Source organism: Marmota monax, unplaced genomic scaffold (assembly GCF_021218885.2).
Source record: "Marmota monax isolate L192 unplaced genomic scaffold, Marmota_monax_Labrador192_F-V1.1 WCK01_AAM20220418_F8-fsc00014, whole genome shotgun sequence".
Taxonomy (NCBI): Eukaryota; Metazoa; Chordata; class Mammalia; order Rodentia; family Sciuridae; genus Marmota; species Marmota monax.
Window position 1 is genome coordinate 17,514,853 of NW_026695222.1, and position 24,384 is coordinate 17,539,236.

The window sequence follows — 24,384 nt, forward strand, 5'->3', positions numbered from 1 at the left end:
AGTAGAAGAAATTCAAGATTTAACTTGAAAGATGCTTCTGCTGTTAGTAGAATCACACAGAGAAAGAAAAAGATCATTCAAGACTGAGATCAGGCTAGGTTATATTACTTTTTCAAAATGCTGTTGAAGGTTATACTCCACATTAGCCTGTGCTGTCAGTTTCCCCAATGGGGTGTCACCAGTGAACTTTCGAGGTGTTCCAATTTCCTCTTCTGCATCTGCTCCCAAAAAGATCCTCTCATCAAAGTCACCAACAGTTAGAACATATTCTTCATACTCTTTGTTCACTGCTTTGCTGGAAAGAGAATTATTTTAAGTTGCTAGAATAAAACTAAGTTATACAATGTATTATCTAGTCCCCCCAACCCGCCCAGGGCCAATGACTGAACTCAGAGCCTTCTGCATGTTAGGCAAGAGCTCTGCCACTGCGCTAAATCCCCAACCTTGATTATCTAATCTTAAGGATAGATTTATCCTTAAGTTCATAGCTTGGGAAAGCTAATAACTTCTCGGGTTTTATTAACTTTGCAATAAATTAATTTTAAAAAAGTGTGGAAAGAGAATATATACTTAATCTGTAAACCAGTTGAAGCTAAATGAAGCTAGGTAAAGAAAAAAAAAATATCTGGAACTTGGGTTGTGGCTCAGTGGTAGCATGCTTGCCTAGCATGTGAGAGGCACTGGGTTTGATCCTCGGCACCACATAAAAATAAAAAATAAGCAAATAAATAAATAAAATAAAAGTTATGTCCATCTACTACTAAAAATATTAAAAGAAAAATAAAGAATATCTGATCACTGAAGAAACAGAGACTTTGAAATGTGGTCATTCTGAATTTGCTAACATTGATTAATGAAAGAATGTAAAATCAGATATGGAAGTCATGGGCTCATTCATGAGGTTCTCGGCAGAGTACAACTGTTTCAAATGTCAATGGTTCTTAAATGTACTTAAAGTCAGAAAGGCTTAGTGATACCACCATTCAGTGCTATTAAAACAGAAGGAATTTGATTCTGAAGGTGACCTTGATATATAATGTTTCACTTGACAAATTTTCACAGCTCTGATATCACTGTCAGGCTGTCACATGCCCAACACCATTAGTGCTAGATACTTACCTATTATCAGTAAAACTGGAAAGGTCCAAGAGGCATTCTCCTTTTAAAATCTGTGAAGAAAAAAAAAATTGTACATCATATAATAAAATGAAATATTTTTAACATTTAAAAAACATAAAATCTCTCTAAATCTTCACAATAATATGCCATACCCACAAAGAGAATTACCAAACATTTCTTTTGGAGCAGTAAGACCTACTAAGTAAGCAAATAAAATGGTTTTTAAAAATTTAAAGTCAAATTTTATCTCTAGCACTGTAAAATAAATAATAAATAGGTAAGTAAATAAGTAAATAAGTTTTGAAAATACTTTGAGGTTAATCTATGGCAGTGCTTTCCAAAATGCAGCGATATAAGAATCACTTAGTGGGGGATGGGGCTGTGGCTCAGAGATAGAGCACTCACCTGGCATGCGTAAGGCACTGGGTTCGATCCTCAGCACCACATAAAAATAAAATAATGGTATTATGTTCACCTACAACTAAAATGCACATTAAAAAAAAAAAGAATCACTTAGGGGAAAACCTGTTATAAATGGAGATGGATAGACTTTAATATCTCAGCTAAGGTGGTATTTCTGACAAACTCCTTGAGTGATTCTGATGAAAGCTGTCTATTCTTAATCACTGATTATGAGACTGGAAATTAACATTTATTGATGATTAAGTGTTTCAAGTGAGTAAAAGATTCAAAAGAAATACAGGTCCTCTTGCTGGTAAGAAAGGAAAACTACATTGTTATTAATATTTTCTGTAACCACCCTAAAAATTTCTATACATGAGAGTCTGCAAGCTCAGATGCCTTCAAGAATCAGGGTTCAATATAGATGAATAGAGAGCTGAACACACACTACCTAACCGAAAAGTGGTGGCCATCATTTAATTTGATGACAGCTAGCCATGTAGAAATTTTAACACAGTATTGACCTAGTTTCTGATTTGCTTTTCATATAAAAGGTCTTAATATTTAAATTAAAAATTGAACAAAATAAAAACAAAATTGTACAAAGGTCAAACAAAACATGTGACCCAAGATCAGGAGGCCCATCATCCAAAAAGCATAATAGTTTGGATGATGGTTTCACTTTTGGAATGAAAGGAGGTGCCATAATAATTATGCCAAGACACAGCCAAACACCAGATAGTCCAGACAAACCATAATGTAATGTCATTGTACGTAGGGGCACTAGTGTACTGCTCCTGTGGAGCCTACTAGACGTAATCCCTGGTTCCTTTAAAAGTATACTTTGCTGGAGTATTTAACACAGAGACAAGGGGCTATAACATATGGATGAAAGCTAAGGCTAAATGATGAAAGTATATGTGAGGAAGAAGAGCCAGTTAAGGAAGACTTCATGCTTTAAAAAAATGAAAATCTCATTATACACATAAAGTGGAGGACCACAGAGATGTCTTAATTCAAATACCTCATTTCCTCAAAAACAAATCACAAAGTCTAACTTGTGATTTTATATAGTGGCTTGATGTTGGAGAAATAAGAAACTGAGATTCTTCCCCAAAGAAGCTAATTTAAAAGTATAAAATTAGCTAAGTTAATAACTAAGTCGAGTTAGTGAAGAAAAATACTCCAGAATGCATATAGGTACGTGGCCTACAGATGGCTCTAAAATATACCAGATTTTCTGTCTATTTACTGGAATTAAAGAGATAGTTGTTACATATTATGCTACTTTGAGTAACAGTGGTTATTCAAATTATGGCAGTAAAATCAGTCAGTTTACTCTGACTTCCTGTATTTTATAAATCTTTTATCACGCCAACTCTGATAATCTATTCTTCAGAATTTTTTTTTAGCAAAATCTGCTAGAGTTGTTCCTGACAGTGGCTTAATTGACAGTACATTTTTCAAAAGCTCAGTCTGTCATATCACACAAGACCAGAGGGCAGGGGCTAGGGTTGTAGCTCAGTGGTATAGGGCTTGCCTAGCATGTGTGAGACACTGGGTTCGATCCTCAGCACCACATAAAAGTAAATAAAAGTACTGTGTCTATCTACAACTAAAACTATCAAAAAAAAAAAAAAAAAAAAAAAGACCAGAGGGCAACTGTGCATCACAGCAAAGACTAAAATGTGGGAATCTTGACCCTGAGTCCTACAAAAGTGAGAACACTTTTTTCTTTGAGACTGCTGCTGAACCCTAAACAGCTTAGTCATTTAATAATAAGTACGGTACCTTCCTATCAAAGAGTTTTGAGATATATGGTTTAAAGTAGTGCTCCTTTATTCCTTTTGCTTCTACTAAAAGTCCATCATGTAGTTCACATAGTACAGCAATAATGCAGAGAGGCTCTTCAGAAGCCCGGAAATCAGCAGTATGGAGATCAGATGGTAAACCTGGTTTGATGAAGTATGAAGAGAAGCGGGGAAAAGGGGGCAGAAACAGTTAAGTGTTAAAACTCTTTTTCCAAAAAGTAGCAATTAGTTTTCAAAAAAGGAAAAGACCTTACCTTTAAAAGATGGATTTAGCAAGTCTCGTCTATTGGGGCACATAATGGCATTGGCAAAAATCAGATCCAAGCAGCACAGAAGTAAATGATAAGAGTTTACTAAATCGTCCCCAATCATACGAAAATTACCTTTATAAGAAAAAAAAAAAAAAAGACAAAAAAAAAAAAACCAGATACCTCTCATGTCAAATATACCAAAGTTCTCATGGAAGAAATATAAAACCACTGTGTCACCTTACCCTTAGTATAAACAAAGAGTGTCCAACAGAAATTAAAGAGATCCTTAACACTGCAAGGAATCCTCCTACAAAGAGAAAAAAAAAAAAGTGATTTTTTTTTGTGTTTGGTTTTTTGTCTGATACCGAGAATCATTTTTTTGAAATAGCATATATACATATATACTAAGGTCAAAATACATGTAAAATTCCATTCACAATATAGAAAAATATGTAAAAGTACTACCATGAATTTCCAGTTATGGATACATGGATTTAAAAAGAAATAATAAGTCTTTGCACATGGATACTTTTGGTAAAATGCAGACTTTTGAAAGGGTAAACTTTCCTAACATGTTATTATAGTAATCTTTACATCAATTACATAAGAATTAAGGGTCTCACCTCTGCTTCCTGCTTCGTGGTAACTTTGGTAGCTCTTCATATGGATTTTGAAATATATCTAAAAATATTGGCTCAAATTTTTTAAAAATTACAGTAGACACTTCAAAATTTCTCTCTAGCCTTTCTATACGTTCACGAAATTCTTGTGGCAGATTTGACATGTCCATCCACTTCTTCATTTTACTAAAAAACTGTATTAAACTAAAAATAGAGAAAAAAAGGCAACTTTAAAATTAGTTCATATAATGGATTGAAAACAATTCTATTTATGACTAAGAATTTCTATTTAAAAACCTGAAACTATTAAAAAATAAACAATAAAAACCTTTACTCCCAAGTGCCATGAAATTTGGTTTCAAGGATTACTGTGGGATATAGATTTTTAAAAAAATTTTTTTTTAGTTGTAGATAGCCACAATATCTTCATTTTACTTATCTTTATATGGTGCTGAGGCTTGAACCCAGTGCCTCATGAGCAAGCACTCTACCACTGAGCCACAACCCCAGCTCATGGGATGTAGATTTTGAGTTAGTCAACAGTGTCTTCTATGCAGACAGTGAGAACATCTATCTACTTCTTTTATTCTCTCCAGCAACTAAATAATGCTCTGCATATAAATTACAAAGTAAATGTTAATTAACAGATTGGTAGGTTTACAAAATTAGTATGAAGATCAAGACTTTTTGCAACTTGGGAGGCTGAGGCAGGCGGATTGCAAGTTTGAAGTTAGCCTGTGTAACTGAGTGAGGTTCTAAGTAACTTACTAAGATCCTGTCTTGAAATTAAAAAAATAAAATAAAAAAGGCCTGGGGATGTGGCTCAGGGGTAAACACTACTGGGGTTCAATCTTCAATACAAAAAAAAAAAAAATATATATATATATATATATATATATATATATATATATATAATAAAATCACAAAGCACCGGACTATTATAGGTAAGTAGTAAAATTCAAGTGTTTTGAGTTCTAATGTGTGGTTCCACCCCTGAAATAAAGTAGGTAGATATGTACTCGGAAAATCACTTAATAGACTATTACCCCACCTTCCTGACCTATCCATTTATGGGTACAATCCCTATGTTAGTATAATCTTAGTTTGAAAATGTTTAGTGTCAGCTCAATTGAGTGTCTAGCATTATATATAGAATAATACTTGTAATTTTAAAAATCTAATAGAAGATATCAACAGCTAATTGGCCACAGATATTCAAACTCTGTACATTGCTAAAATCTGAGATCTGAAAGATTCTTACCAATAACAAAATAATCGTCAAATTACTAAACTTTTTTTGGCTCACAAATTAGTCCCTATAGACTAATGAGTGAGTGGAGTGAGGGGAAAGGATCCTCAGCATGTGAAGTACTTTTCTTTGAGAAATTTCCCATTTAAAAAAAAAAATGTCTGTATTAGTGCATTATAGTTACATATAACAGTGGGTTTCATATATGCATTCATACATAATTTGCTCCATGTCAATCCCTAGAACTCCACTTTCTCTCCCCTTGTTCCTATTCCTCTACTTTACTTGTCTTCCTTCTATTTACTTATTTATTGTTTTTTAAGTTGGTGCTTTATAGATAAAGGTGGAACTCACCGTGGTATACTCATATATGTACACAGGACAATTTGGTCAATTTTTTTCTGTAGTTATTCATTCCTCTGTTCCTCCTGCCTCCTCACCAACCCCTTTCTCTACTACACTGGTCTCTTCTATTTTCATGGGATCTCCCTGCCCCTCTTTTTCCTTTTTTCACTCTACTTTCCATATTCAAGAGAAAACATTCCACCTTTGACTTTCTGTGTCTGGCTTATTTAACTCAGCATAATATGCTTCAGTTCTGTCCATTTATCAGCAAATGTCATAATTCCATACTTCTTTATGGCTGAGTAAAACTCCATTGTGTGCATATATATTTTCTCTATCCATTCATCTGCTGACGGACACTTGGACGGGTTCCAAAACTTGGTTATTGTAAGTAGCACTGCCTTAAAGATTGATATGTCTGTATCACTCCAGTATTTTGATTTTAGTTCTTTTGGATAAATACCAAGAAGTAGGGTAGATGGGTCAGATGATAGTTCTACTCTTAGCTTTTGAGGAATTACCCAAATTGCTTTCCAAAGTGCTTATACTAATTTTCAGTCCCACCAACAATGTATAAGCATACCTTTTTACATACAATCTCACCAGCATTTATTATTATTATTATTATTTGGTAACAGGGACTGAACTCAGAGCTCAAACACTGAGCCACATCCCAGCCCTATTTTGTATTTTTGAGACAGGGTCTCACTGAGTCGCTTAGTGCCTCACTTTTGCTGAGGCTGGCTTTGAACTCGTGATCCTCCTACCTCAGCCTCCTGAGATGCTGGGATTACAAGCGTGCATCATTGCACCTGACTATTTTTTGTATTCTTGATGACTGCCATTCTAACTGGAGTGAGATGAAATCTCAATGTAGTTTTTTTGAAAAATTTTATAGTTGTGGATGGACCTTTGTTTTATTCATTTATTTATATGTGGTGCTGAGAATCGAATCCAATGCCTCACGCATGCTAGGCAAGCGCTCTACCACTGAACCACAACCCCTGCCCCTCAAAGTAGTTTTGATTTGCATTTTCCCAATGCTAAAAAGGTCAATCATTTTTTCCACTTATCTGTATTTCTGGAGAAATGTCTGTTTAGTTATTAATTATGTTATTTGGGTTTTTGGGGTGTTAAGTTTTGATTTTTTGTATATTCTAGATATTAATTTCCTGTTAGAGGAGTAGCTAGTGAAGACTTTCTCCCATTCTGTAGGCTCTCTTTTCATGTTCTTATTTCCTTTGCTGCATACAAGCTTTTTAATTTGATGGCATCCTACTTATTGATTCTTGATTTTATTTCTTGAATTTTAGGGGTCTCATTAAAGAAGTTGGTGCCTACACCTATATGATGGGAGTGCTGACCCTATATTTTCTTCTAGCAGTTGCAAAGTCTGGTCTAACTATTAGGTCTTTGATCCACTTTGAGTTGACTTTTGTGCAGGGTGAGAGATGGGAATCTAATTTCATTCTTCTACATATGGATATCCACCATTTGTTAAAAAGGCTATCCTTTCTTCAGTGTATATTTTGGTAACTTTGTCAGAGTATCAGATAATTGTACCTATGTGGGTTTGTCTTTGTCATCTATTCCACTGGTCTAATCTGTTTTGATGCCACCACCATGTTGTTTCTGTTACTATGGCTCTAGTATAATCTGAGATCAGGCATTGTGATGCCTCCAGTATCATTCTTCTTGCTCAGTATTGTTTTGGCTATTCTTGGTCTTTTATTCTTCTATATGAATTTTAGGAACTTTTTTTCTAGTTCTGTGGAGAATTTCATTGGTATTTTGATGGAGATTGCACTGAATCTGTACATCATTTTTGGTAATATAGTCAATTTAACAATTATTAATTTTGTCTATTCAAGAACATGAAAGGAGGATATTTCATCTTCTAAGGTCTTCTTCAAATTTTATTCTTCAGTGTTCTATAGTTTTCATCATAGAAGTGTTTATTGTGTGCATGTACAAATATGTCACAACAAATCCCATCAGTTTGTACTATAATGCACCAATAAAAAATGTAGGGGAAAAAGAGAAAAGTCTTTCACCTCCTTGACTAGAATTATTCCCATGTTTTATTGTTTTGTAGGTTATTGTGGATGAAAAAGTTTTCCAGATTTCCTAGCAGATTTATTACTGATATATAGAAAACTATTGATATTTTTTTCTCAAGAGAATTAAATCATTATTGATTACACATGATGATACATAAGCTTTATTCCCATCTATTATTTACCTGGTACTATTATTCAATTTAGATATTGCAGAGGATGTGCCAACAATCATTTTTATAACCAAATAATTCCATGATTGTGCTTGGGTGACCCTTTCAATGGTGACCTTCAGAAGGTCACAACAACTACACCAAGGTTTCTTCTTTTTTTATGAAGCAGGGTTTATTTAAAAAGGGGTTGTGAGATCAGGCAAGGCGGGTGGCGACCAAAGGAGGCAGATTTAAAAAGATGGCTAAACAAGGCTTTATTTGAGACTCACCCTTGGGCGGAACTGGATCAGACCACAGAGTGGACAGGAGAAGGGTCTGAGGAGAAACTGCCTACACCAGGGTTTCTTAACCTGGAATCGTCCTAAATGAATTCTAACTTCACACTGCTGGGGAAGTTTACCAAGGTGGCTTCAGAGACTAACTTTACTCAGCACATTTAAAAAAAAATTTTTTTTTTTTAAGAGAGAGAGAGAAAATTTTAATATTTATTTTTTAGTTTTCGGTGGACACAACATCTTTGTTTGTATGTGGTGCTGAGGATCGAACCCGGGCCGCACGCATGCCAGGAGAGCGCACTACCGCTTGAGCCCCATCCCCAGCCCTCAGCACATTTTTAAAAAGACACATTTATTCAGCATCATGATCAGACTATTACATTTAGCAATCAACAGCATGGGTGCAAAAAAAAAAAAAAAAAAAGTCTCCATTAAAGTACTTTGTTGGAATGCTTTACCCTTTCCACAGAACAAAACTAAAATAACATTTTATACAATTAATGACAAATACAGTCCTCGAGGTTTTTTTTACCCACACTCATATGAGTATTGTCTAAACCATGCCTTCTTTGTAGCATCTGGGACCTGCCACCACTGTGCTGAGTTCATAAATCTGTTGTAACTTGTAGCTTCCCTGTCACTTCTCTGGCTCTCCTCTCCTACTAAGCTTTGTTTCCTGGCAGTATTAAAACCTTCTGCCTCCAAAGTTTCCACCCTTCATGGGTCCAAAATTTGATGGCTGATTGTTGTAATTGCCAAAATCATCAGAGCTTCTACCAACTCCAAAACTGCTTCCGTCATTAATAAATCCATTGTAGTCTTCCCTGCTGCCATCATATCCACCAACACCACCACGGCTGTCACCAAAGCCACTATGACCACTAGTTTCCTCCACTACCAAAATTGTCATTTCCACTAAAACCACCTTCATGACCACCACCAAAGTTTCCAGAACCACTTGACCTCTTTGGCTAGATAAAGCCCCAGCCATCTCTTGCTTTGACAGGGCTTTCCTCAGTTCACAGTTGTGGCCATTCACAGTATGGTATTTGTGAATGACAATCTTATCTACAGTCATGGTTGTCCAAAGTTACAAAAGCAAAGCCCCCCTTCTTTCCACTGCCTGGTTCAGTCATGATTTCAGTAACTTCAATTTTCCCATACCGTTCAAAATAATCTTGTAGGTGATATTCTTCAGCGTCTTTTTTAATGTTACCAAGACCTTTTTTCACAGTTAAGTGGTCCCTGGTCTTTGAGAATCTTCTCCTGAGACAGCTCCTTTTGGTTCCAAAACTCTTCCATCCTCCTCGTGTGGTCTTGCATTCATAGCTGCACCCACTTCCTCCACAGTGGCATAAATAACAAACTCAAAGCCCCTGGAGCACTTGGTGTTTGGGTCTCATTACCACACAGTCCATGAGTGTTCCCCGTTGCTCAAAATGGCTTCATCAGTTGTTTCAAAGCTTAGCCTTCTGATGAATAGCTTCCACAGCTGTTCAGGCTCTTTAGGGGACTCTTTTAGACATGACGGCAGTAGGAAGAGAGACTTAAATAATGTTTTCTCAGTGGCATCCACGGGCAGAAAGCACACTATTGATATTTATGTTAATCTTATATCCTACTTCTTTATCAAATGTACCCAATGGACATCTAAAGAATATTTCATCAACAACCCAATTCACTTTCTTCTCAGGTATACATGGAATCTTCTCTAAAATAGACCATATTTTAGGACACAAAGCAAGTCTCAGCAAATACAAAAACAAACAGATAATTCCCTGCTTCCTAACAGATCATAATAGAAAGAAATTAGGAATCAATAACAAGATAAAAAACAAACCCTCTTTAAGATGGGAGGCTTTAATAAAATATATATATATATATATATATATATATATATATATATATATTTTGTGTGTGTGTGTGTGGGGGGTGGGTGCTGAGGAATGAACATAGGACCTTAAGCATTCCAGGCAAGCACTATACCAACTGAGCTATATCCCCAGCCCATAATAATATACTTTTGAACAAAGAATGGGTCATGGGAGAAATTTAAAAAGTTCTTAAAAACAAATAAGAATGGAAATACAACATATCAAAATCTCTGGGGCAGTATGAAGGCAGTTATAAGAACAAAATTAATAGCACTGAAGAACAACAACAAAAATCTGAAAGATCTCAAATAATCTAATGTCACATCAAAAGACCCTAGGAAAAAAGAACAAATTAATTCCAAAATCAGTAAAAGACGGGAAATAAGATCAGAGCCAAAATTGAAATTGAGAATTAAAAAAAAAAAAAAAAACAAAGAAGGAATACAGCAAAGAATTGGTTCTTTGAAAAGAAACAAGACTGATAAACCATCACCAAAACTAACCAAAGGAAAGAGAGAGAAGACCCAAATCAGAAAAATTAGAGATATCACTACAAACATTTCTGAAATCCAGAGGACCATTGGGAACTATTTTGAAAATTTATACTTCCATAAACTTGAAAATCTAGAAGATATTGATAAATTTCTAGACACAAATGAACTACCCAAACAGAACCAGAAAGATATAGGAAGCCCAAACAGACCCAACATCAAGCAATGAGATCGAAGCAACAATCACAAGGCTTCCAACAAAGAAAAGCCCTGGAGCAGATGGATTCTCAGCCAAGTTCTTTAAAGAAAAACTAATGCCATTAGAGGTGGGGGGTATTGGGGATTGAACCCAGAGGGGCTTTATCACTGAGCCACACCCCAAGCCCTTATTTATATTTTATGTAGAGAGGGTCTCACTAAGTTGCTTAGGGCCTTGTTAAATTGCTGAGATGGGCTTTGAACTTGCAATCCTCTGGCCTCAGCCTCCCAGCTGCTGGGATTACAGGTATATACCACCATGCCTGGCAACTAATGCCAATCTTCCTCAAATTATTCCATGAAATAAAAGAAGGGAACATTTCCAAACACATTCTGTGAAGCCAGTATTGCTCCAATACCAAAATCAGACAGAAACATCAAGGAAAAAAAAAAAAAACTGTACACAAATATCTCCGATGAAAATAGATGCAAAAATCCTTATCATTAGGATGTATATGCAAAAACACTTATTATTATACACCATGATCAAGTGGGTTTCACCCCAAGTTTGCAAGGTTGGTTCAACATAAGTGAATCAATAAATGTAATTCTCCATGTAATTAGAATCAGGGACAAGAATCACATGATCACCTCAACAGATGCAGAAAAAGCCTTCGACAAAACCCAGTACCCATTCATGTTAAAAACTGAACAAACTAGGGATAGAAAGAACTTACTTCAACGTTATTTGGACTATGTACGACAAACCCAAAGGCAACATCATCCTGAATGGACAAAATTGAAAGCATTTCCTCTAAAATCAGGGGGAAAAAAAGGAGTTCACTGTCACAATTCGTATTCAATGTAGTTCTTGACACTCTACCCAGAGCAATCAGGAAAGAAAAGGGAAAAAAATTCCCACTTTTGAGTCTTATCTTTCTCTGGGATTAGTTTCACTGGAAGTTAGGATGACACATATAACTTGGAATTCCTTATCAAATACATCTGCTTGAGATCTTGAATCTTGGTGGTGCAGAGAAATGAGGAAGTGTAAATTCTTACAGTAGAATCAATAGCAATATTCATTGAGTAGGAGAAAGAACAGCAGCAAGGTACAGGGACAGCACTGCTGGTCATACAAGCTGTGTCTGATAAATGGATTCTGTGATATACTTTTGGCTGTGCAGCCAGCCTCCTTTTGTTCTTGGTCCCTTTTCTAAGCCTGATTGCAATCTGTAAAACAAAACTAAGCAAAGTAGCTTCACAGTTTTGAAAACAATTCTACTCACTGAGATTCTGTAACAAAAAGTATACTACTCCAATAAGGACATGAGAAGATGCCCCACACCATCAGCTATCAGGAAAATTCAAATCAAAACTGCAGTGAGATATTGCTTCATATCTATTAGCATAACCAGAATAAAAAAGAGAGATAATAACAAGTATTGGGAAGGATGTGGAGAAAGTTGAACTCTCACATACTGCTGATGGCAATGTAGTCTGGAATGGTCACTTTGGAAAACAGCCTGACAGTTTCTCAGAAGATTAAACATACAGTCAGCTTAAGATCCAGCAATTTCACTTCTACATATACACACACAAAAGAAATGAAAACATATATCCACAGAGAAAGTTGTACATAGATGTTTGAAGCAGCACTAGTCATAAAACTCAAAAGGTTCGGGGCTGGGGTTATAGCTCAATGGTAGCATGTGTGAGGCACTGGGTTTGATTCTCAGCTCCGCATATAAATAAATAAAGGTCTATTGACAACTAAAAAAAATTAAAAAAAAAAAAAAAGTCAAAAGATGGAACTAACCCAAACTTCCATTCATTGATAAAATAGACAAACAAGATGTGCTACCTCCATGTAATGAAATATTATTCAGTCATAAAAAAAAAAATGGAGTACTGCTATCTCTACAACATGGATAAACCTTGAAAATATTATGCTAAATAAAAGAAGCCAACACAAATGCCACATATTATATGATTCCATTCATATGTAATATCCAGAATAGACAAATCCATAGACAGAGAAGTTAGGTTGATTAAATAGTAAATATGTGACATATGTTCCAACCGTGGCACACTACTGAATTTAATAGGAATTCAAAAGTTAAAAAAAGAAATTATAACAAATTAATATTATGAATGTTACAATTAGAATGTATAAAAAAATTTCTGATGAACTAATTTTCATTCCAGTTTTATAATATGAAAAGAATGAATAAAAGTCATCTTGATTTAAATCACGTTACTAAAAAAAAACTTGTGAACAATGTGGATAAATTCCTACAACTACAAAAATGAGATAAACAAAACTTCTTTATTAAGGTGAAATAAAAATTCACATTGCACAACAGATACTGCTTTTTAATGTAATACTTAATGGCAAACGAAGGTTTTTTTTGTTGTTGTTGTTGTTTGCGGGGATACTGGGGATTGAACTTGGGGCACTTGACCACTGAGCCACACCCCCAGCCCTATTTTGTATTTTATTTAGAGACAGGGTCTCACTGAGTTGCTTATCGCCTCGATTTCGCTAAGGCTGGCTTTGAACTCATGACCCTCCTGCCTCAGCCTCCCAAGCTACTGAGATTACAGGCACTCGCACTTCCCTGGCAGCAAATGTGTTTTATTTTATTTTATTTTTTGTGGTGCTGGGGATTGAACCCAGGGCGTTATGCATGCGAGGCAAGCACTCTACCAACTGAGTTATATCCCCAGACCCACAAATGAGTTTTTATATGATACTTTTTTCTTTCCAGTGCTGGGGATTGAACCCAGGGTCTTGAGCATGCAATATATGCGCTCTACTATTGAGTTACATCCCTAGCCCGATACTTTTTTAAAAAAATATATTTTTAGTTGTAGATGGACACAATATCTTTATTTATTTATTTATTTTTATGTGGTGTTGAGGATCGAACCCAGGGCTCATACCTGCGAGGCAAGCGCTCTGCCATTGAGTTACAGTGGTAGAATTTGCTTTGGTGTTAAGTTTTCTTTTTCCAAACTGAAGCTAATTAAACATAGTTTAAGAGAGAGACATACTAATAAGTATCTGTGTACAGACACATGTAATATAGAATAAATTTGGAGGCCATGCCAGTTAGTAGATATTTCTTTTTTTCCTTCTTTTTGTACCAGGGATTGAACTCAGAGGAGCTTAACCACTGAGCCACATTCCCAGCCCTTTCCATTTTTTATTTTGAGACTAGTCTCACTAAGTTGCTTAGGGCTTCCCTACGTTATTGAGGCTAGCCCTGAACTCGTGATCCTCTTGCCTAAACCTCCAGGATCACTGGGATTATAGGCATGTACCACCATGGGCCCAGCTAGTAGGCATATTATTTCTAGGAAGCAATTTAACTTCTTGTTCACTCAATTTTCTCATCTGTAAAATGTGACTTGTTTTATGAGATTACTGAGAAGATTAAATGAATAAAAACATGCAAAACACAGCAAATAATAAATGCCTGGAACATTGGTAAAGTACTCAGTAGAAATTTGCTGTTTGGGCATATATGTATCTATAATGTATACTCATCTATTATTTTCCAGTATGAATTGTTAACAATACTTGGTGAGCATTTTCCTATAGCTATAAAAATTTACATAATCATGTAAAAAGTATATTCGTAGTTGAAATTTTGGCCAGCTGCAGTGGCATGTGCCTATACAGGAGGCTGACTGCAGGTGATTACTTGAGGTAAGGAGTTCAAGACTAGCCTGTGCAATATAGTGAGATCCTGACTCCAAGGAAAAAGCTCAAATTATTAATGAACAAATAGCATTACTTTTGATTACTTTTTGTGTGAATGAACATGTTGCTGTTTATCAAATGCACTTTGGTATTAAGAATATGACACTTTTTTAGCTGGCCACTTTTTTACATGCCAGTAATTCCTGCTACTTGGGAGGATAAGGCAGGAACATAGCAAGTGTGAGGCCAGTCTGGACAACTTAGTGAGATCCTGACTCAAAATAAAAAATAAGGGCTGGGGGGCTGGGATTGTGGCTCAGTGGCAGAGCACTTGCCTGGCATGTGTGAGTCACTGAGTTTAATCCTCAGCACCACATATAAATAAGTAAAAAATAAAGGTACATCAACAGCTAAAAAATATTAAAGAAAAAAAAGGGGCTAGTAATACAGCTCAGTGGTCCAGATACTAAGAGCAACAATGGGTTCGATCCCCAGAAATGCAAAACAAAAAATTTTAAAACTTGTTGGAATTAAATTTGAAAATATCAATTCTACATCTTAAAAAAACGGGTTTCTTCAGAAAGACTTCAAAAATATAAAGTAAAAACTTCAGAACAATACATGTTGTATGAATCATTTATATCTAAAACAACACCCACTAAAATTTGTTGGTTTTTTTTTTTTTTGCTTTTTGTACATAAGAGAAAAGTGGTTTTGGTGGTTAATTCTGGAGAATGGAAAAAGAAAGAGTTCTTTTTACTTTAAAGTCTTCTGTATTATTTGTTTTTTTTTCTCCTCCTGTAGTGCTGAGGATTACCTAGGCCTTTTTTAGCATTTTTTTTTTTTTTTTAGCATGACACTAAATTATATCCCCAGACTATTTAAAACTTTAAAAATTGTCTTTATGTGTTTATCACATTATCCATCTCCAGAACTCATTTTATTATAGGAATTTTTCTGAGCATGTGTTGCTCTAAATTTTTTAAAGTTATAATTCGTTTTTGCTCAGTTTCCCCAATAATCTATTATTACACAGATTTTAAAAATTATATGGTCAGTGATGAGAAACACTGACAGAAAAAGATCATATTGTTTTCTACTACAACTGACAGGTTTTGTTCAATTTAAAAAGCTATCTTGACCCTATTGTATCATCCTTAGAAATAGTAAAACACTATGATCCTGGGCTGGGGATGTGGCTCAAGCGGTGGCGCGCTCGCCTGGCATGCGTGCGGCCCGGGTTCGATCCTCAGCACCACATACAAACAAAGATGTTGTCTCCGCCGAAAACTAAAAAATAAATATTAAAAAAAATTCTTTAAAAAAAAACAAAAAAACACTATGATCCTGAATGCCCCCCTTTTTATTCCCCCAAATCTAATCAAGTTAGGAGAACAATGAGAGCAAGCCTGGACTGGAATGTCCAAATCCATATTATCCTGAAGGATACTGGCTTTCTCTCGTACACACCGGAAATCTGGGGCATGCTAATGTTATCTATAGAAAGTTGCTTTTTACAAATTCTCCAAAACAGTTGCACCTTGCAATGCTGATCTTACAAGCAAGCTAATGCAGATGATGTCACTAATTCTGCAGCCTAATAATATAAAATCACTCTCTCAGTGGCAACTGGGGCAGAACTGAGGGCACTGTGGAAAGGATACATGTAAATACTCATCCAGCGGGCTGCTTCTGGACAAAATGCTGTGAGGGACGAGGTACTATCTATTTAGTCTACCACCACTGGACCTTCCCTGTATGTATTTCTCCATAAAGTTTTATGCCTCATATGCTGTCTCTGGGTATTTTCTTTGGTCTCAAAGCAACCTATCCCAATATCCTGGTACAAATGGGCTGTGGATGTTAACAATCTTAATTTTATTTTTATCATCAATGACAAAAATTGGCATCTATTAAAAGTTTTTAAAAAATCATCTTGATTTTTAAATTTTTCATTGCTAGAACCAAAACTGTTCAGAGATTTTGTTTGTTTGTTTGTTTTAATTTAGCATGAACTAAAACCAACTTGCCATCCCTGGACAGGGCTTTAAAGTTTGCCTCTCTTCTACCCTGGAGTGTAGAGAGAACAGACAGATAATAATCTCAAATAGTTTTGTACCAGGTCAAAAAAAAAAGCCCAAACAAACAAAAACCAAAAACCAACCAACCAACAAAAACCAAACAGGAACAGAAATTAGCACCTATTTAAATCTGAAAATCTGAATCACTGGGGCTGGGAATGTGGCTCAAGCGGTAGCGCGCTTGCCTGGCATGCGTGAGGCCCGGGTTCGATCCTCAGCACCACATACAAACAAAGATGTTGTGTCCGCCGAAAACTAAAAAATAAATATTAAAAATTCTCTCTCTCTCTCTCTCTCCCCCCCTCCCTCTCTCACTCTATCTTTAAAAAAAAAAAAAAAAAAATCTGAATCACTCCATTTCTATTTCCTGTCAAGGCAAATAATTCTATGTGGTTGGCACAAGAACAAGTAAGATATAGCTAAGACCTACAGCAATTACTAGTTGCATGTGAAAAAAATATTAACTATACAGTAAAAAAACAGGATAACACATTGACCAGATGACCAAAATTAACAACACTAACAAAAGGCAAATGGATATGTGCATTCCATCAGATGTGATATCCTGAAGACATAAAATTGCTTGTGTAGTATTCAATCTTGGAATGTATAATTTGCATGTAATCATAAGAAAACATCAGATAAATCCAAATGAGGAACAATCTATCAAAGAGAGAGTAGAGAACAAGGGATGTGGCTCAGAGGTAGAAAGTTTGTCTAACATGTGCAAAGCCCTAGGTTTGATCCTCAGCACTGCAAAACAAAACAAAATAAACAAAAAAGGGTTGTAGATTTTATTCCTCAAAATGTCAGTGTCATAAAAGACAAAGGGTGTGGAACTGTTCCTGACTAAAGGGGAATAAGTAGACATGACAAGTGAATGCAATATTAGATCTTAGATTGAACATTGTGTCAAAGAAAACAAATTCTATAAAGAATATTATCAGATCAATGAAAAAAGCCAGAATAGAGATGGCATACTAGATAAAAAAAGAAAGTGAGCACTAACATTCATTTTAAGTGTTAACTTTCTTGATGTTGATAATTATACCATAGTTTACTAAGAAATACCATTGAAGCATTTAGAAGTAAAGGGATATATAATATGTGCTACTTACTGTGAAATGGTTGAGGAAAAAATATTATTTAAAGGAGAAAGAACTATATATTTAAGAGAGAAAGATCAAATGAAAAAGCAAACAAGGTAAAATGTTAATGACAGGTAAAACTGGGACAAGGGTATATGGGTATTCTTTGTATTTTTCTTATTTTTGTAACTTTTCTATAAGCTTAAAATTATTTACAAGTTAAAAAAATTAATAGATGGGCTGGGATTGTGGCTCAGTGGTAGAGCACTTGCCTAGCATGTGTGAGGCACTGGGTTAGATTCTCAGCACCACATATAAATAAATAAAATAAAGGTCCATCAACAACTAATAAAAATATTTTTAAAAAATTAATTGAAAAATTATACCTAGGGCTGGGGCTGTAGCTCAGTAGTAGAGCACTTGCCTTGCATGAGTGAGACCCTGGGTTTGATCCCCAGCACCATATAAAAATAAACAAATAAAGATATTGTGTCCATCTACAATTTTAAAAATATATTTAAAAAAAAAAAGAAAAATTATACCTAAAAACAATTTAGCACAGAAGTCCTTGGTTGAAAAAGTTAGAATTTAAAGAGAGGAAGAATCTGAGACTTGGGAAAGAATATCTATGCAATAACTAAGTTAGAACTGATGAAATCTAATGATTTAAAATAAAGAAATTAAGTTCTAAAGTTAAATTTAGGACTTATAAAACAACACTTAAAAAATCAAAATGCTTTACCTTAATTTAGCTGAACGTAGTATTCTGGTAAGTGAAACACAGTTTCCTTCCATGATACCCTTCCCAACTGTGGGAATGATGCTTTTGCGGCACGCAACATATAATGAACATGCCAACCAATGCATAACTTCTCCCTGGCAGGCAAAAGACAAATAGCAAACTGGATATGTTAAAATGCTCGTGTTTCAGAACCAGAAGAGATCTTAGAATTAATTACCTGGTCTAAATCCTCTTCTATAGATAGAAGGCCAAGAGGATATCTGCCCATCAAACTAAGTCACCCTAATGAATATAAAACTCCTTTCTTAGTCCTGTGTTTTAACAACTATACCATGCTAAATCAGTACTAATTTCAAAATAGATCTCTTCTCTCCAATCTAATATTATAGAGTTCTTTTAAATTAAATTTCTCAGAATTAACTTTCTCAATTTTAAAATACCACTCATGGTATTTGTGATGATGGAGTTCCTTTCTATCATTTTAGCTTTATATATTTTTAAAACCAGATTTAGAGAGAAAAGAAAGAGTAGGATGTTAGTGAGTCACAGATAAAAAATTAATACCCATCTTGTGCAATATAAGGAGACTGTCATTTTTGTAAGGGAAAAATTAGGGGCATTATTTACCTCCAAACACATTATCTTTAAAATAGTATGTCTTTCCATCTTGATATCTCAATTTACAAAGCTACAAAAAAGGTGATACCTGGAAATTCAACACTTAATTTTCTGCTTTAGACTTGAAATATCTCCAAGCTTGACTCATTTTATGATTTTACTGTAAAAACATAAGGTGACATTTAAGGATTAATAATCACAGCTGGCTGGGCTGGGGTTGTGGCTCAGCAGTAGAGTGCTCGCCTAGCACGCGCGAGGCCCTTGGTTCAAACCTCAGTGCAACATAAAAATAACTAAAAATAAAGGTATTGTGTCCAACTACAACTAAAAAATAAAATGTTAAAAAAAAAAAATTAGGGCTGGGTGCAGTGGACTACTCCTGTAATCCCAGCAGCCTGGGAGGCTGAGGCAGGAGGATTGTGAATTCAAAGCCAGCCTCAGTAAAAGCAAGGTGCTAAGCAATTCAATGAGACTCTGTTTCTAAATAAAATTCAAAATAGGGCTGGAGATGTGGCTCAGTGGTCAAGTGCCCGAGTTCAATCCCCTGCCTCCCCCCTCCCCCCGAAAAAAGAATTACAAGCTAGGTACAGTGGCACATGACTATAATCCAAGGTATTCACAAGTCTGAGGCAGGAGAATCACAAATTTGAGGACTCCAGCAATTAAGCATGACCCTGTCTAAAAATAAAAAAATTTTTAAAAAGAGATGGGGGGGGGCGGTGCTGAGTTGTGGCTCAGTGGTAGAGTGCTTGCCTAGCATGTGTGAGGCACTGGGTTTGATTCTCAGCACTGCATATAAATAAATTGATAAAATAAAGGTCCATCAGCAACTTAAAAAAAAAAAAAAAAAAAAAGAGCAAGAGAGAGATGGGGAGGGGGTGTAGCTCAGTGCTTGCATACCATGCAAAAGGCCCTGGGTTTAACCCCAAGTGCCAGTGGCCCCCCAACACAAACACAAACCCACACATGCAGGTAAAATCACAGATAATAATCTCTTAGCATATGATATTGCTCTTATTCGCTGTTCTACAAATCCTATTTAAGAGACTCTAGAAAAATTAAAAGATTGATAAAAAAAATTTGTCACAATAACTTAAAGGGGAATAGACAGAAATAGGTGGTCATCAATAAAGTTAAAACCCAGTATTTCTAACATGTAGTGGGAAATGAGGATCAAGACATTAAGAGCTGCAAGCAACACATTATTAGTGGCTCCAGAGCCCAGTGAGATAATTCCCAAAGTCTGAGCAGATAGCACAATGCAAAGTTTTGGGTCCATCAAGGCAGGAGAGTTGGTGCAATTCTATTGGAGGGTGCATTCTACATTCCTTATATGGGTACAAGTTTGTCAATAACCTAGGGACTTTTACTGCACTAAGCCTAAAGGGGGAGTGTTCTGTCCCAGCTACATTGTTTCCTGCTTTTGCATTATCTGTTCTAGGTAATGTTAGCTACTGTAAGCCTCAATGAATAAATGTCAGTAAGAAGAGCTGCTATGTGTTGGCATGCAAAACCACAGCCTGTCAGTTCTTAAAACTGCTAAAGTTCCCATTTTATTCTACCACAATCCTCAGAGGGGTTTTATTTGCTCAAAGCACTGATAAGCCAGGTAAGTTTATCCTTGAATTGATGAATTGTTTGGGAATAATACCCTATTACAGAGCTTTTGGATACAGGTTACTATATGAAATCTCTAGTAAGGTAGAGAAAATAGTATGGGAATTATTTCAATTTTTCCTAAAAAAAAAAAAAAAAAAGTGTATTTTTTATTCTAGTTTCTAGCCCTTGACCCTAGAACTTAGAAATACAAAGATGGTGTTTGAACTCAAAGAATTCCAAGTCTACAGCTAAGAAGAGTGACAGAAACTATCATCTACAATTGGTGATACAGTACAGAAGCAGCACGGAAGATAAATTGTTGTGAAAAAATACAGTGTAGTAACTGGCTTTGACTGGAAATCAGGGAAGGTTTCATAGAAGATTTAAAATTGCTAAGTATAAATCACCAAAAAATGGGAAGTGAGGTTCAAAATGGAAGAGGATTGTTGGGTAATCTAAAAAAGGGATAGGGACTGGGGAGAGGGTTCTTAGGAAACAGTAGAGAGATATGAAAATATCTATTCCAAGTGTCTTTCATCAAAAACTGAAAGGAAAAAAAAAAGGATGAAAAATTAAACACTGGGTAGAATAAACACTTGCAAACTCTCAACTCACACATCCGTGCTTTCCAAAGCAAACGTTTGAAGTATATTGATCAATTCTACCTAACCAGAAATTTAAATTTTCACCCTCCCCCTGGGGTTATGGATAAGGAGAAAGGTTCCAGGAAAAGTCAATGGCATGCAGAACTACACAAATGACAATGAGTTTGTCACATTCAGAATCTGAAGCTGATATCTAGTTGAGTTCCTTTGGCCATAGTGTGCACTCAATAAATGCTTATTCAATGAGAGATCAAATGAAGCCCTGGGTTATCACAAATGCTTTCTCGGGCTTTCAAAAAAAACCAATGTTTTCAACTGAGACTCCATTAATTCATAATCACCTTTATTTTCTTATTCTTCCCTCAGTTTTGCAATCATGCCACTCAGATGCAGATCACTGTACTTTTTCCAATCTAATAAGTAATACCCTGAAGATAGGAGTCTCTCACAGGTAGTTTTCCCCTCATACACAGTCACACACATAGTCAACTCTATATTTCCAACTCTATGCCTTTGGACCCAGTTATTTCACTGAGTGTTGAGTCAGAGGAACATCCTGTGTGTGAGTCCAACCCTCTTGGCTCATGAAAGCCTTTGAACATGAGGCCATTGGAGCAATATGCTGAAACAGTCTTGCCTCAGTAATCCCCTTCGGAGGAATTGGTTCCAAAGAATGCCAAAATTTGGGGATGCTTAAGTCCCAGATATAAAATGGCATAGTGTTTGTATATAACCTATGATCAGCCTCCTATAGACTTTAAATCATCTGTAGATTATTTACAATATGTAATAAAACGTAAATGTTATGTAAATATTCATACTGTATTGTTTATAGAACGACAAAAGTCTGCACATGCTTAATACAGAAGCAAAATTTTCCCCCAATATTTTTATCTGCTAAGCCGATGACGATGGAGGCCCATTGTACAATTCTCTCTGTACTAAGCTTATGCTCTTCTGGGTTTCTATATAGAACGACCCTGGGTAACAATCTTCTGAGCCTCGATATTACCAACTGGAAAACAGGTATAATACTCCCTGCCCTGCCACGCCACATTCTCAGGCTGCTGGCAAGACGAGATACAAGAATGTTGGGGAAACCTAACATCGACAGCAGTTGCTTTACTCAGAGGCACTATGCTAAGCACCAGGCTCAGGCTCCGACGGAGGAGTGGGGACAGCTCTGCGTGCATTCCGGCGTGAGCAACTGCTCCTCAGCGCCGGGGTACGATCGGCGGCCCAGGCCCGCACCCTGTGAGGCAGGAGGCTGGGAGTCTAAATGGCTCGGCCTCCGAGTCCGGGTCCGTCGCCAACCGCGTGACCCTGGGCACGCAGCTTAGCCTCTCGGGGCTCCCCTTCCCTCTACTGCGGAACAGGAATCAATGAGCGTGTTCGAAAAGAACCGAGGTGACAAATTGGAAGCGAACTGGGCACGCTGTCATTTTAGCTTTCGCAACACGTTTGCTGTGTCGACTTAACGGCAGTGCCACGACCCCTGGCTCTTGGTAGGGCAGGGAGTCCGGCCTGCAAACCTGGAGTCCGGGGACCCCGAGTGGCGCGGGACCTCTGACAAGCCGCAGCTTCTCTGGGCTTCAGTTTCCCGCCTCAAAACAAAATGGGAGGGCTGGCCGAGCTGCACCACCCTCCCGCGCCGCTCCTCGCCGCGGAGCCGATCTGCGACCCCCGGGGTGGGGAACTCCCACCACCCCACCGACGGGGGGTAGGGGCGGGGCGGGGGTGGGGCCTGGCGAGGGTCGGGGCGCCCACCTGCCACCGCTCACCTCTAGGCTGTAGTTGCCTCGGATGGCAGTGAAGTCGTCCAGGGCTTCGGCCGCGCTCCCCTCGTCCAGGTTCAGCTCCTGGCACAGGGCCTGCAGCGCCTCCCCGGCCGCGGCGACCACCGCGGCCCCGTCAGCCTGGGGCTCCTCCTCGAACATCCCCGCGAGCCCTGCGGGGCGCACCCGGCCCCCAGATCCTTTCTCCCTCCCGGGCTCACTACCCACAACCACCCGCGACAAAGCGCGCGAAAATCGTCCATTCAGAGCTGCGTCCTTTAGCAGTCTGCCTCCGCTTATCGCCTCGAAAAAAGTCCGTTGCTCTTTCAGAGCAGCCAGGCGCCCTCCTCCGGAAACGTGATAAGAAGACGGACCTCGGACCCTGAGAAGACCTGGCTTTGGCCCTGGGCAGGCGCGGGAGTCCACCGGGAAGGGCGAGGGAGCGGGAGCGGAGGGATCCGCGCCTCGCGCGGGGTCCGCTGGGAGTTGTTGTCCGTTCCACGCAGGAGTCTGGGGCACCGCCCTGTCCTGGGGCGCTTTGGTTTTAGGCAGGACAGGGTTAGCTGCCTGTTGGAGGTGGCTCACGTCTTCCGGGTGAAACGTCGTCTCTATCCCCGCCAGCTTCTGGGCCCTGGGTTTGTCACTGCCCCAGGCGTCAAACCTATCCTGACTGAACCTTACCCCTTAAGTTAGGGATGGGGGCGGAAGCAGCAGAAAGTGTTCCCTTGCTGGGCACCGCGACGCTCGCCAGTAATACCACCCAGCGACTTGGGAGGCTGAGAAAAGAGGATCGCAAGTTGGAGGCCAGCTTCAGCAATTTAACGAGAACCTCTCTCGAAAAAACAAACAGGTCTGGGGATGTAGCTCAGTGCCTGTGTTTAATCCTTACAGAAGGAAAAAAGAATTACCCCTTGACGCCGGAGTGCCTTGTCAGAGTCTCCCCAAGGTCCCCAGCACCGAGAATGGACTGCTGAATGTATGGAATGAATGGCAAGACAAGGATATTAGGGGACACCTCGCCAACCCAACCTATTAAGTGCCAAATTTTGAGTTGCAAATATTTCAACGACACAGGAACATTAAAATAGGTTGGAAATCACAATCGTAATCTGTGGTCTATATAAAGAAAATACAGATGGTCCCATAAGTAGGGCACTGGGACAATACGGTATCTTTTTACATGTATATGCCTCCCCTATAGATAAGTCATTGGGCACATCTTACATAATTATACAAAGAAGTGATTTTCATGACCTGCTCAACAGTTATTTTTTGTAGAAGGATCAAAACACTTCAAAGGTT

The 24,384-nt window shown here is 37.6% G+C and overlaps 1 protein-coding gene across 4 annotated transcripts in view; it reads right to left on the reverse strand.

Moving 5' to 3' along the window:
• Rbl1 (RB transcriptional corepressor like 1) overlaps positions 1-23,509 on the reverse strand; it is a 61,672-nt gene extending 38,163 nt beyond the window's left edge. Inside the window, exons 1-8 of one of the 4 annotated variants that reach the window (XM_058575449.1) lie at positions 23,089-23,509; positions 18,486-18,619; positions 4,207-4,407; positions 3,826-3,890; positions 3,587-3,715; positions 3,313-3,473; positions 1,120-1,169; positions 109-295 (exon numbers count right to left, since the gene is read on the reverse strand). In XM_058575449.1, the coding sequence (XP_058431432.1) occupies positions 109-295; positions 1,120-1,169; positions 3,313-3,473; positions 3,587-3,715; positions 3,826-3,890; positions 4,207-4,407; positions 18,486-18,619; positions 23,089-23,244 (1,083 nt within the window). In that variant the 5' untranslated portion in view covers positions 23,245-23,509. The remainder of the gene's footprint in view (positions 1-108; positions 296-1,119; positions 1,170-3,312; positions 3,474-3,586; positions 3,716-3,825; positions 3,891-4,206; positions 4,408-18,485; positions 18,620-23,088) is intronic. The other 3 variants (XM_058575448.1, XM_046433712.2, XM_058575450.1) reach the window with 3 other exon arrangements.
• Between the last annotated feature and the right edge of the window lie 875 nt (positions 23,510-24,384).